The sequence below is a fragment of the Mizuhopecten yessoensis genome, unplaced genomic scaffold, assembly GCF_002113885.1.
Source record: "Mizuhopecten yessoensis strain PY_sf001 unplaced genomic scaffold, ASM211388v2 scaffold11127, whole genome shotgun sequence".
In the NCBI taxonomy this organism is placed as follows: domain Eukaryota; kingdom Metazoa; phylum Mollusca; class Bivalvia; order Pectinida; family Pectinidae; genus Mizuhopecten; species Mizuhopecten yessoensis.
Genome location: NW_018408893.1, coordinates 449,427 through 462,857, shown reverse-complemented (window position 1 = coordinate 462,857; position 13,431 = coordinate 449,427). Strand labels below are relative to the sequence as shown.

The 13,431-nt window shown below is 35.5% G+C and overlaps 1 protein-coding gene across 1 annotated transcript; it reads left to right on the top strand.

Annotated features, from left to right (window-relative positions):
- Positions 1-4,984: 4,984 nt before the first annotated feature.
- On the top strand, positions 4,985-8,670 carry LOC110466266. The gene is made up of 4 exons (XM_021522666.1): positions 4,985-5,357; positions 6,008-6,256; positions 6,581-7,052; positions 8,433-8,670. Exons 1-4 carry the CDS (start codon positions 5,081-5,083, stop codon positions 8,440-8,442), a joined length of 1,008 nt encoding a protein of 335 aa, XP_021378341.1. The 5' UTR covers positions 4,985-5,080; the 3' UTR covers positions 8,443-8,670.
- Positions 8,671-13,431: the final 4,761 nt, after the last annotated feature.

The following is a 13,431-nucleotide window of genomic DNA, read 5'->3' as shown; positions in this document are numbered from 1 at the left end:
TGAAATACGGAGTGTTGTTAGTGTACTGATATTCTGAATGTTGTTAGTGTACTAAAATACTGAATGTTGTTAGTATACTGAAATACTGAGTGTTCTAAGTGTACGGAAATACTGAATGTTGTTGGAGTACAGAGATACTGAGTGTTTGGTTGTACTTGAATACTGAGTGTTGTAAGGGTACTGAAATACTGAATGCTCTTAGTGTACTGAAATTCTGAACGTTGTTAGTGTACTGAAATGCTGAATGGTGTTAGTGTACTGAAATACCGAATGTTGTTAATGTACTGAAATACTGTGGGTTGTCAGTGTACTGAAATACTGATTGTTGTTAGTGTACTGAAAGTCTGAATGTTGTTAGTGTACTGCAATACTGAATGTTGTTAGTGTAGTGAAATACTGAGCGTTGTTAGTATACTGAAATACTGAGTGTTCTACGTGTACTGAAATACTGAATCTTGTTAATGTACTGAAATACCGAGTGTCGTTGGTGTACAGAGAAATACTGAATTTTATTAATGTACTGAAATACCGAGTGTCGTTGGTGTACAGACAAATACTGAGTGTTGTTAGTGTACTTAAATACTGAGTGTTGTTAGTGTACTTAAATACTGAGTGTTGTTAGTGTACTGATATTCTGAATGTTGTTAGTGTACGGAAATACTGAATGTTGTTAATGTACTGAAATACCGAGTGTCGTTGGTGTACAGAGAAATACTGAATGTTATTAATGTATTGAAATACCGAGTGTCGTTGGTGTCCAGAGAAATACTGAGTGTTGTTAGCGTACTGAAATACTGAGTGTTGTTAGTGTACCGAAATTCTGAATGTTGTTAGCGTACTGAAATACTGAATGTTATTAATGTATTGAAATACCGAGTGTCGTTGGTGTACAGAGAAATACTGAATGTTATTAATGTACTGAAATACCGAGTGTCGTTGGTGTACAGAGAAATACTGAGTGTTGTTAGTGTACTGAAATACTGAGTGTTGTTAGTGTACTGAAATTCTGAATGTTGTTAGTGTACTGAAATTCTGAATGTTGTTAGTGTACTGAAATACTGAATGTTGTTAATGTACTGAAATACTGAGTGTTTTCATTGTACTGAAATACTGAATGTTGATAGTGTACTGAAATACTGTGTGTAGTTAGTGTACAGAACACTGTGTGTTGTTAGTGTAGTGAAATACTGAGCGTTGTTAGTATACTGAAATACTGAGTGTTGTTAGTGTACAGAAATACTGAGTGTTGTTAGTGTACTGAATTTCTGAATGTCGTTAGTGTACTGAAATTCTGAATGTTGTTAGTGTACTGAAATACTGAGTGTTGCTAGTGTACTGAACACTGTGTGTTGTAAGTGTACTGAAAATACACTTTGTCATTGGCAAGTACTGTACTGCGATTCGCTAATGATCTGAATATCTGGAGTACTAAAATACTGAATTAGGTTAGCGTACTGAAATATTTTCTGCACTGTATAACGCAAGGGTGAATTTCAAGCACAAATTAAGGTAGTTGAATCGGGTGAAGACTAATTGAGAGGAACGCGTTGCAAAAAAAAAGGTATCTTGTTATGATGAACGTAATGTTTGATCATGATGAATCAGAAGAAAGTCGTTCCAAGTCGTTTAACGTAGGCATTGAGAGGTGTAAACCATGGCCTAATATCCCGTGGCTATCAGGACAGGACTCCGCCTGTTCTCAATTTACTCAAATGGTCGATGGACACAACATGTACACTCCTTTAAATACCACGATCCTATCAATGTTTTAATTGGCGTTAGATAAAATTCTAAGTGTTGACATCTGTTATTGAGAGAAAGGTATGTTATTGAGCTCGATTCAATTACAGGCGTACTATGGCGACCTGTAAGGTGTATGTGATGTCGGTGTTTTGTCCGGGAACGTTGTAATCAAATTGTCGTTTACAACCGCTTAACCTATCCTTCTCAAATCTAATGCATACATATTGGTCAACTGAAATTTTGTTTACCAAATTTAGATAAAAGATATTCGAGACTAGTCAGTAGTAGCGTACATGAAAAACTTCAATATTAACATTTACATTTTATTTCAGTTTTAAAGAATGGAATCTTACGTTCGTACGTACGTTCGTGTTCTGGACCTGTTATGGTATACCTTTGTTTTCTACTTACAATTCACAAGATATGTATGTTTGTAAATAAATCATGCTTGTGATATTGTATTAGTTATCCGCATGAGATACAATCAGTATTGGATCAATCTACCAGCAAGAAACCGGCTGTTCTCTCATATGTAGACTGGCCCCCGTCTCTAAAATATTGAATTATTAAGAAAACAAAGTAACAGTTTGATCACTTGAATGTATGATTCTAGAGAATCTAAGTTCTAAACTAGGGGGAGATAAGCTAGAAGTAAAATGCAGTTGAGAAATTCTTCATAAAAACTTAGGGGCTGATAACCAGTCGACCTCAGATAGTACAGATGAGACCCTGAGATCTTGGCTTTTACACAGGAATCTTAGATCTTTTTGTTTTGTTCACACAAGGTCTCTAGTCCTCTAGTTTACCTGTGGCCCTCAAACGCGTTTTGCATTCTTATTTTTCTGGAGTCTTAAACATTGGCTTTTCAAATTTACTGTAAACATATTTATCTGTGAAGTTTGATATTTATAGGTTTTTATCTATGACATTATGATATCCTCAAGAAAAGGTGGTCATGTCAGTGGATCTTATCGGGAAAACAAAAACAAAAAGCAGGCCAAGGACAAAAGCAACAGTGACGTGCACGTATGTGATGTCAAATGAACTCGGTTTGGTATTACAATATGTTATGTATAGATGGATAGGTTCATTGTGTACCAAAATAAATTCAGGGAATGGTTAGAGAATTAACATTGTTATAAAGTAAAAAATAAATCATAAACTGTATGTGTTAATATTTCTTTAAATTAATGAAAACAGATGAGTAATCGTTTCATGTGAAAAACATGTTTCATGAAAAACACCGATTAGGGTATTTCCTTCAGCTCACGCAAGTCACGTTTTCACGTCATAAATCTATCATTATTTCAATGATACTGGTCTTGCTACTGGACATTATAAAGACATCGTAGTAACGTTATAATAATGCTCGAGTTACATATCCATCCTCCGATGTCAGCATATATTTAGGATGGCCATGATGGATTCATTATTTTAGATCTATAGATACTTGTTTCCCACACTTCACACGCGTAATTACATTTTTACGAGGGAAACTACTTATTTGTCTTTACCAACCTATGGAAAGGCAGCTCACATTCACTTTTGTTTTAAAAACGTCACCATCGCGTCATATCTTTATGCAATGTGACCAAGGTAGCGTCATCAATTGTCCGTCATATATTGCATGTGCCCTTGACGATGGCACAGTGAGTGATTTGGTTCTAGGCGTTTCATGTTATTGTTACGATAGAAAAGTGTTGGGGAACAATAAACAATCACGTCTGTATGATAGAAGACTCAACCCTCGGGATGCGACTTTGAAGTAAGGAATTCAGCAAAGCCTTGTACTCAACTTCAATAATCTAACATTTGAGTCTCCAAATCTTCATTGGAGTATCTCCCGTTTTAGAACCTAGGTTAGACAACCAAACAATCATCCCTTGGGTTCAAGATTTCTCTGTCACACACTCAAGATAGAGGATGATTCTATTACTCAAAGTTATACACCAGGTACAGTATACACAGTAAAGACTCAGTAATTATATGTGATGTCTGCACAATGTAGCAGCTTCCAACTTATGTCAATTTTGAACCGATATTAATTTCGGCCAAGAACATCACAATTCGTGAAGGACCGTATCATTGTCTACTAAAACCACATTCACCAGAAATGCCAGAATCCTGTAGAATTCATGATTGACAACATAACAGCGGCCAGTCTGAGGATTTGATTCTGTATGACTGCCGTGCTCTTTGTAGATTCTGAGTACTGAGATAAGAGCATGACTGTCGTTAACACTTTCTGCGGATAGATAATCTGTTAACAGATAAATATGCACCTTTCAAAGGGAAATAACTACGAGATGGTTTGCACATGTATAGTTTAGCTATGTATAAGGTAAATTATGAAATCTCCTTCTGTAAAACTTTCAAGTAAAAGGACGTATTGGTAGAGAAAAATTTTAACTTATAACTATGATTTAATATATAGAATAAGTTGAGATAACGTAACAGACTACATTTACCGTCATATCTCATGACCACCAAATTCTATGTCAAAACACTTGTCATCTATCTTAAGGCGATTATAATTTTAACGGAAAAACACTATGTATGAATACTGTTGATCCGAGGAAAATCTTACTGTATCATTGATAAATGATTTGGCAAATGCGAACTCCTAGCATTTTTCCTCAGAAAGATATTCCCTGAAGTAAGATATGTTATTGTCGATATTCACATTGCACTAAAAGTGATGTAACTTTAATATTTTGCATTCCATCGTAGACAGATATTAACAAAATTATTACAGAAATAAGTCATTTTAAGTGATGACTAGTACTTATTCCTCAAAGAATTCCGCGTAGATTGTATAACATTATGCATGAAACATAGACACAAAACGGGTATTGGTGCAATCGAATGTTTTGTTGTTGTCAACGTAAACAGGTTTGATTGTAATACTACTGTTAAGGTAGGGTTACTTTAATACGGTCAGGACTCCTACGCATGAACTGGTAGCCGTAGGTCACTCAGGCATGACTATCTTGGCCGCCCGAGTCCAGCTTTCACGCTGGTGGTCATCGCACAATCTCTACCTCAGTATTGTTTTAAGGCAGGCTCTCCACCGTAAGGATTAAGACAGGTTTATTGGTATTTGTGATCTGATATCAATGCTTACCTTTATGACACTAAACCCAACTGCCCCTGCAGACCTGTGTCACAACATGTAAACAACTGGTACAGTATTAAAACTAACATACACACAAAACTAAGAACATAAACGGAGGAAAATGTGAGAGAGTGATACATGGGATGTAAATGTAACATCATCAGAACATACGATTTAGATTTCTGTTAGTTCACCATTAGTTTTGGATTAACACGATACAACATGAACTTTAATCGATGCTTTCTGTTGTTACTGTCTATGCACGTGTCACTGGGTAAGGCTACCACCGAGACGCTACCCGTGTGTGTCGGTGACACCGCCAGCTACGTCACGGACGCTGGCTGTAAGAAGGTGTGGCGCTGTGTTGGGGGACGGTTGTCCAATGAGCCAGTGTTTACATGCGGCCAAAACCTGGTCTTCAGCAAGGCACTGGACATGTGTGTTTGGCAGGGAAATGAGCATGACGACTGTTCATCATCCAGAATAGCTCTGGACAAACGTAAGGCCAACACAATTATACTGTAGCAATAAAGATAGGTTGTATTTCACCCAGAATTAACGAACCTATTCAATAAAACAACTGGACATGCTTGTGCTTCGCCACAGGGATAATTAGAATATCCATTGTTTCTTCAAGGTGACCAGTTATTCTATAATTGGGTGTTTTTAATGTTTAAGAGTTCGGATTATTCATTCCTAATTATTACTGTAAATATGTTGTTTTTTGTTGTCTTTTTTAAATTTTACCAAGGTAACTAACTTTTCACAGAACAGCTGAAAAAAGACAAAATATTATTGATTTTATCAAATATGTAAACGAAGAGATAAATAATAATAAAGGGACACATCAGTATCCTCTCACATTGCGACATATAGAACTTTGTATTGAATGATCTGAAAACTGTTTATATCACTGTATTATGATTCACCAGGAAAGTAAGGCAAAAATAGCATGTGTTTCAGGTATTCCGATCTACCCTATATTTTCCTGCTGACTTGAGAAATTACCTTGTGTCGAAGATAAAAATTACGAAATAAATAATTTGCATACTGACCTGCAAAAAACACATTTGTTTTTTGGGACTATTAAAATTGATAAGGCATAATTCATTGATGCATATGTTCATAGACATTCTCTGTGTTTCGTAGCATCAGTCACGCCAGATCATGCTGTACGCGTTACGTGTGTTGATGGTCAGTCTGCTGTTCCTCACGAATCGGACTGTCAATTGTACTATGACTGCGCCATTCAAAATACCACTAATCACACAGGGATAGAACCTGACGATGGCGTCCTCCGGGAATGTGAATATCCGAAGCTCTTTTCTAATGTCACCAAACAGTGCGAAAGCTTTTTGAACGTGGCCTGCGGTAACAGACGGGAACCTGTTGATACGTGTGAGTAATGCGATTGGCCACGATAAAGTTTACGGTGATCGGGAAGGAGTTGTAGTTTTGTCATCATGTTATTTAAATCTGAGTTGTTGCCTTACTGCACTGTTCTTAGACTGTTTTCCTTGTTTAAGGGCGATTCGGAGGTGATATGTATAGGCAGACGGTGTGTTTCATAATTAATGGAAAATGTTTTCCTGATTCGCGACAATAGTGTTAACAGACACAGTGTAAAACAATTGAAGAAGCAATATACATCATGTCGTCCTCAAATAATAATCAAAATGGCGGTGTCATTTATATAGATTTGATGTTTTCGTATTTATGTAGGTGACTACCAGAGAAGCAGCGAATGTCATTCCTCAGAGATTTGCTCGACGTGCGCTGAGCGATATCCAAGTTGTAAAGGACAACCCAACGGCCCTCATGCTGACGTCACTACATTCAACCGCTCGAATTTTATAGTGTGTTTCAACGATCGACTAGTGGCCAGGGAAAACTGTGAAAACGACAGATTTGGAGAGAGAATGATTTTCTACGAGAATGGGGGACTAGGGACAAGTGGTTCATGTTGGAGTGTTCACGACATCCCACATAACGATGGCGGCCTTCTCCCAAACTGTCCTAAGGGAGTTTTCTTCAAGGTGTTTCCAGATGAAGGAGGGGCATGCGACAGATTCTATGAGTGCATGTATGGCATGGCGTTCGTCAGACGTTGTCCAGGAAGTCTCGTGTACGACTCTCAAGCCGGTGTTTGCAGTACCAGGGAATATGTTTGCACTCCTTGTGGAATGCGAATCTGGTAAATCGATCTATTCATTACTTCCATTCAGTAACTTATATCACGTGCTATGTCATCTACCTTAACATGTTTATCGTATCTTATAAACCTCCAAGTACAGACTGTATAAACACAATATTCAGTATAATTTTACTTTTAACACGTATAAGAAGGTAATGAGTGGGAGACAGTGAGATCATTAAAAGCTGAAGTAGAACTACTTTGCCATAGTAACAACACTCAAGAACACATTCAGAGGTCAAAGTCGATACACGACAACTTGAACCCCTGCCATTAATTGCATGTATGGGAATATCAGAAGCATCCTTTGTTTGTTTATTTCGAAATTACGACAGCCCTTGCTTTCCTCGGTATCGTCTTAAGACATGAAAAGTATTGCCATGTTTTGTCCGTGACGTCGATCGATATTATATGACGTTAAAAATAATGAGTTTAAAATAAGGCACCGTATTCGAAACTGATATCAAATGGATAATGTCGTGTATGGGCATATACGCGGTAACATGTGCTATCGTTTGACTATCATGGCCAAGAGCTTTGCCAAAGATGTGATGAGTATTGATATTGCTTTGATGGTCAAGAATCAGTATCATGAGAGTAACGTATATATCTTTTTAAACCAAATTATAAGGATACATGAAGTATCCATCAGCCAAGAAAGTATAAAACCTTTTTCATATCACATATATTTAAGGAATGATTTTTATTTTTTCAACATTTATGAGGTCATAACAACAATGGGTTTATGGACATATTGAATGAATCGCGTTAGCGATTCATGTAAAATATGTCCAAAAACCCATTGTTGTTATGACCTCATAAATGTTGAAAAAATAAATATCATTCCTTATATTTACATTGACGAATCCTTTCAGTGGATCGATATAACAACGAATAAAACAAATAAACAGGGTTTGTTCCTGCTTATACACGGGTGCAACGCAGTGGCGAGAACAGTGTTTTTTCGCGGGGAAATGTGACACTATCGTGAGAGATCTTAGCAACCGTCAACAACAATAACACAACAAAATGTAGTTCCATATTCAATGTTTATTTGTAGCACAGGACACGTGAATACGTGGATATTTCACAAAGCACAGTTCAATAATATTTTAAGATGTAAGAATTAAGCATCTAGGTCGGTCGTTACGAGTGAGTAGTTTTTGTAGTGTATTACTACGCAGTGTGATCAGGTTACTATCAGTTCCCACGTGCTGAGATTCTATGAACACCGGTGTTATGATTTTATGAATGTAATTTTTGTCAATGGGTCTAAGCATACAGAATGTAAATATTGAGATATCAATATTTATGTAATGTATGTAAATACAGGTTTCGAAGTCATTTGCGATGAATTGATAGATTTTTCTTTTGTTTCAGCGACGTGTAACAACATGGGGAGAGAACGATAACACATCTCCGGTTTACTAAAATTGGATCGCCCAAACCTGCGGATTTCGAATACAGTTTAGTCAATATCCCAACGTGTCATCTTAAATAGTGATTTCGCTCCAAAGATAATGACTGAGTTCCAAATCAGTGTCAAGTCAGACGTTAAATTATATATATATATATAAAATAAAAGACAAGAGTTTCTTTGACTTCCCTGGCGCTTTCTCCTCTTCAGAGGTTCATCAGGGGGGAAATTACAATGATACATGAGGTATCCATCAGTCAAGAAAATATATAACAATTTGCATGTCGTATATATTGAGATGACTGCATCGCTCAAACCTGCGGATTCCGAATACATAGATGAAATAACTGTCTTTTTTTTTAATTTAACGTCTTGATATATATATTCATACTGGATTGTACGAAATAAACCAGCAGTAACCAGCTATATTCCTATGATCCTCTATCCACAGTGGCATATGATTTACTCAACGCGTCTTTATCCTGGTGTCCGTGTGAGCCCATATATAAACTATCAAAGAGTGAAAGAAGGCTCTAGTTAATTTTCGGTATCATTAGGCATTATGGACATAAATAAAATGAAATGCATTAAATCAGTATATATTAGACAAACAGTATATTATGTTTGGCGAAAAGAAAGATAGGGGAAGTAAGAAACGAAATAAGAAATCACTAGTGTTGCAATTGGGCAGCAGACCAACTCTAGATTTTCCTACGTGCCCTTAGCGAAAGACACAGCAGAAAGCCTCCGAATCTGTAGGGGCCGGCATAGGTTGCCTATAATAACATGCAGAAAGAAAAACTAGGTCCATTCTTTCCTCGCACCTGCATGGCATTACTATTAAAGAAGAGTTTTTCGCGTGTGGAAATATTCCCGTTTTTACCCTTTAAACCGTTCGTGGTATGGAAAGTTTTGTATTGGCAATAATTCTGAAATCGAAGATAATGAATATTTAAGTGTTGATATTTTTGCGCTAATTTAGTCACTGCGAAAACAGCAAAAATGTCCATACCGCGATCATTTCCATGTAGTTAATGCCATACTTCGATCAAGATATCTCGGAAGTTTCTTATAAACCTTAAATTGAGTTTTGTATAAATTCACATTAAAATAAAACCCGTCACCTATACAAAAATAAGTATTCACGAACTTGGCAAATACGACAAAAGACACTTAAGTAACCGAGGCGAAATCAAATTAAAAGGACATCATGATTTACATGTAGAAAGGTAAGCGTTTTCTGCACGCACACGAGATGTGGTATTTATCATAATGTCTCTTTTCAATTCAAGAAAAGTGCCTGTCAAATAAGGACCAGAAACAAACCTGAAAATTCAGTTAAAAACTTTATTTTGCTCTCTGTTTCAATGAAGCTATGGTTGTTTTGATAACATTAGACAGTTGTCATCAATATTGAAGCAAACGTAATATACAATCAGCAATAATTAAATATGCTCTTGTAAGAATATACACGTAACTCGGTTAATGTAATAATGCCACACAAATAAAGAGGAAATATTGTACCCTTAATTTCACCGTAAAAATAACTTTCTTTGGCTTTACAACACACGTTCATAACTTGAACCAATAAAAAGCATTAAAACGGTTTTTTTTTTGTAGATTAATTAAAATGAACACAAGAAAATCTGGTGAACTGATTAATAACGAAAACGAAAAACTCATTGCAGACCACGCAATCAAGATACCAATAAGTCAGTGTCTTATAATTAACTTGCGTACCTTAAATGGTTCAACATACGATTAAGTACAAGACTTGACACATGACGTAAATAGTTAGTATACATGCATACATAATACATAGTCTCACCACAGACATATTGGCACTTGATTAATGTAGAACATTATTTGTATAACTATTTACTTCGTATTATAATTCGAATACAATTTACGTTCTCAAACTAACGATAATGTTGTCTAACTTGCTAACATTTCATTATCGTGTAATGGTGTTGTTTCAATTTAAAATAACGTACTGCATTTATAAGTGATTATAGTTTTTCCGAAACGAACACATTGTATAAGGTTATTAAACCATTAAAAGTATAAAAGTATAACATTCCTGGCAGCTGTTGTCGTACATCCTGGGAGCTCTGAAAGAAACGCTACCTAGAGTTATTCCCCTTGTTCCCTTACCGTATGCAGAATATTTTCAATTTAAAATAACGTACTGCATTTATAAGTGATGTATAGTTTTTCCGAAACGAACACATTGTATAAGGTTATCAAACCATTAAAAGTATAAAAGTATAACATTCCTGGCAGCTGTTGTCGTACATCCTGGGAGCTCTGAAGGAAACGCTACCTAGAGTTATTCCCCTTGTTCCCTTACCGTATGCAGAATCTCTAGCATCAGATCAGGAATCGCTATTGAACAGGTCTATCCTTCCAATAGGTCACCTCTGGCAGTTGTTTAACCCAGTCTCTACTTACAATGATAATGTATGTAAAACTTACATAACTATCATTTTTCTTCAATATATCCTTATAGAGCAATAATATATATACCTCAGAAAAATACATATGTTGTATAGTATTTATGATTTGCAGAACGTTAATTAACATAATAAGTAGCGGATTCACCAAGCAATGCATTATCAATGATTACGTTAATAATAGATAGACGGTTATACACATTAATTCCTAAATACACTACGTGTTTATTAAAGGGGATTTCTAGATGAAATGACATGCATTATATATACTCTATAGATGATTACGGGTCGCATCAATAGACTATAGAGGGAGAACGCATGTCGCCATATGTACCTCCTGACTAATAAAAATAAATAAATCTGACAACTTAAATAACTAGGTGCATAGTGCATAATAATGTGAACCACATATATCAGTTATAGTAAAGTGTATAATAACACTTTGATATTATATTCCAGTCGTGCCAAGGTTTTAGTAACACAGTTGTTAGCTTAATATGTTACTAACACGTAAGATATACAAAAAGGTAAGTATAGTTAGTTGTATAAGTTATCCGTGTATCAACTAGAAGCACATGGAAGGCATTTGATGTAGGTATTAAAGTAACAGTAGAATGTTACATTATTAAGTACCAGACTTGTTTGTATTCTCGACAGTTGCTCCCGAGTATCGATATAAAGTTTTATAGCATTTTGATTATCGACCTTTAATGTGATGCTGTCACATTTACACAAGCTTCTGTGTTTGAATAATTCTCAAAATGAATTGTGGTAACATTTCTATAAATCATTTTTACAATATCATTTAGTTGTCTGATCTGAATGCAGGAACAGATATGAAAGAACCATATTATCTATAATTTTACTTACATTTTGGCCTTTTCAAAATTATCTGTTTCACGTTAAAGGTGAAAGTAGACATACAAGTAGCGATTCATTATAATATATATATATATATAATGTAAAGAAATTATTTTATTTCTATTCATATAGCTCAATATAATCTGCACATATGTTTACAGCGTACTGCCCATTGAAATGTCATGCTAGCTCCTTGGACGATGAAGATGGCCAAGAGAAGGTCATTTGAACAGTATTTCTAGATACATTTGGCTTAAAATTATTGTCATGTACACAACGCTGACAAGGCTAAATCACATGGTCATGCATTGAAAGTAAAGCATTCTCTACTAGTTTTAGCAAAGTGTTGAGTTAACTTTATATAAAAAATATTACTGTTTTACTCCTATGGCAGGAATAGTGACTCCATCTTGAAATCCAATAACTGCGAGACACCGAACTTAAAACTTATAAAACGGACGTTGGATCTCCCACTCCCAGTATCTAATACAGCAAAGTACAAGTGAAATAAAACACTATACCACAGCATTACATATTCTGTCTTTGCGTATTGCAGAGTTATCTTCTCTTGGGAACAGGTATTGATTGTTACGTCATTGGTTTGTGCGAGAAAATTACGTCGTTTTCTCAAAAATTGATGATGTTTCTCTCACAAACAAGTGACGTAACAATCAATACCTGCTCCAAAGAGAAGATAACTCTGCAATACGCAAAGACGGAATAGGGCCTAACTCTTCACAGAAACATCAACCCGAAACACGAGTACACCGTTCTGTTATATATTATCAGTGTGAGTTAAGCACTGAACTATTTTTTAACAACTAATGGTACAAAATATCACACATGTTATTTCAATTTACAGTACAGTAATCTAAAGATTACATTTTCAGCGTGAGGCACATATTAGGCAGCTAAATTCTAAGTTATTCTGAAAGATAAATGCAGCACGAAAATGAATGGTTAATAAGCTACAACTCTATATATTACACTGGTGATCTATAGAATAAGTGCATAGTAAATAAAATATATGGTATATGAAATCGTCATGTTATTCAACCTTTACAAACAGCACTCCCTTTTATTGAGATTTTGTTTTCACATGATCTATTTTCTTGCGGGAACATTTTTCATGCTTGTTGCAATTTCAAGCAAACTAAGATTAATAATATTCCTAGTCATTGAATAACTTCATATAACATTACCTGATGACAATATTTCCGCGTGTCAAATAAACATATTAAATCAAATTCATGCAGGATCCACTGGTTCGTGGGTGGGGAGTGGGGAGTGGGGATGTACATGTACTACTGTAGAGAGGAAAACATTCGCCTAGTCAAACTTCCCTCTTTATTTGTAGTATCCGGTTTTTTACGCCATGTTAACTTCCCCCTTTACATGTTATTATTATGTATAGCTTGCTGGGTATATATTTTAACTGCGTGATATTGTTTTCCTCATAAAGGAGAACGAAAAATGTCAGGATTGAACTGAGGCGAAAATTGTCGATATACAGTATACTTACAGCTATAAAACAGAAAATCAAAAATTGTCTGCTATACAGTACTTACAGCTACAAAACAGAAAATCAAAAATTGTCTGCTATACAGTACTTACAGTTAAAAGACAAAAAATCAAAAATTGTCTGATA

What these genes read in the sequence shown, in the direction of transcription:
- LOC110466266 (XM_021522666.1), top strand. Translation starts at nt 5,081, where the DNA reads ATGAACTTTAATCGATGCTTTCTGTTGTTACTGTCTATGCACGTGTCA. An exon ending in CAGAATAGCTCTGGACAAAC is followed by an intron (nt 5,358 to 6,007) that starts GTAAGGCCAACA and finishes TGTGTTTCGTAG; the next exon opens with CATCAGTCACGCCAGATCAT. An exon ending in ACGGGAACCTGTTGATACGT is followed by an intron (nt 6,257 to 6,580) that starts GTGAGTAATGCG and finishes GTATTTATGTAG; the next exon opens with GTGACTACCAGAGAAGCAGC.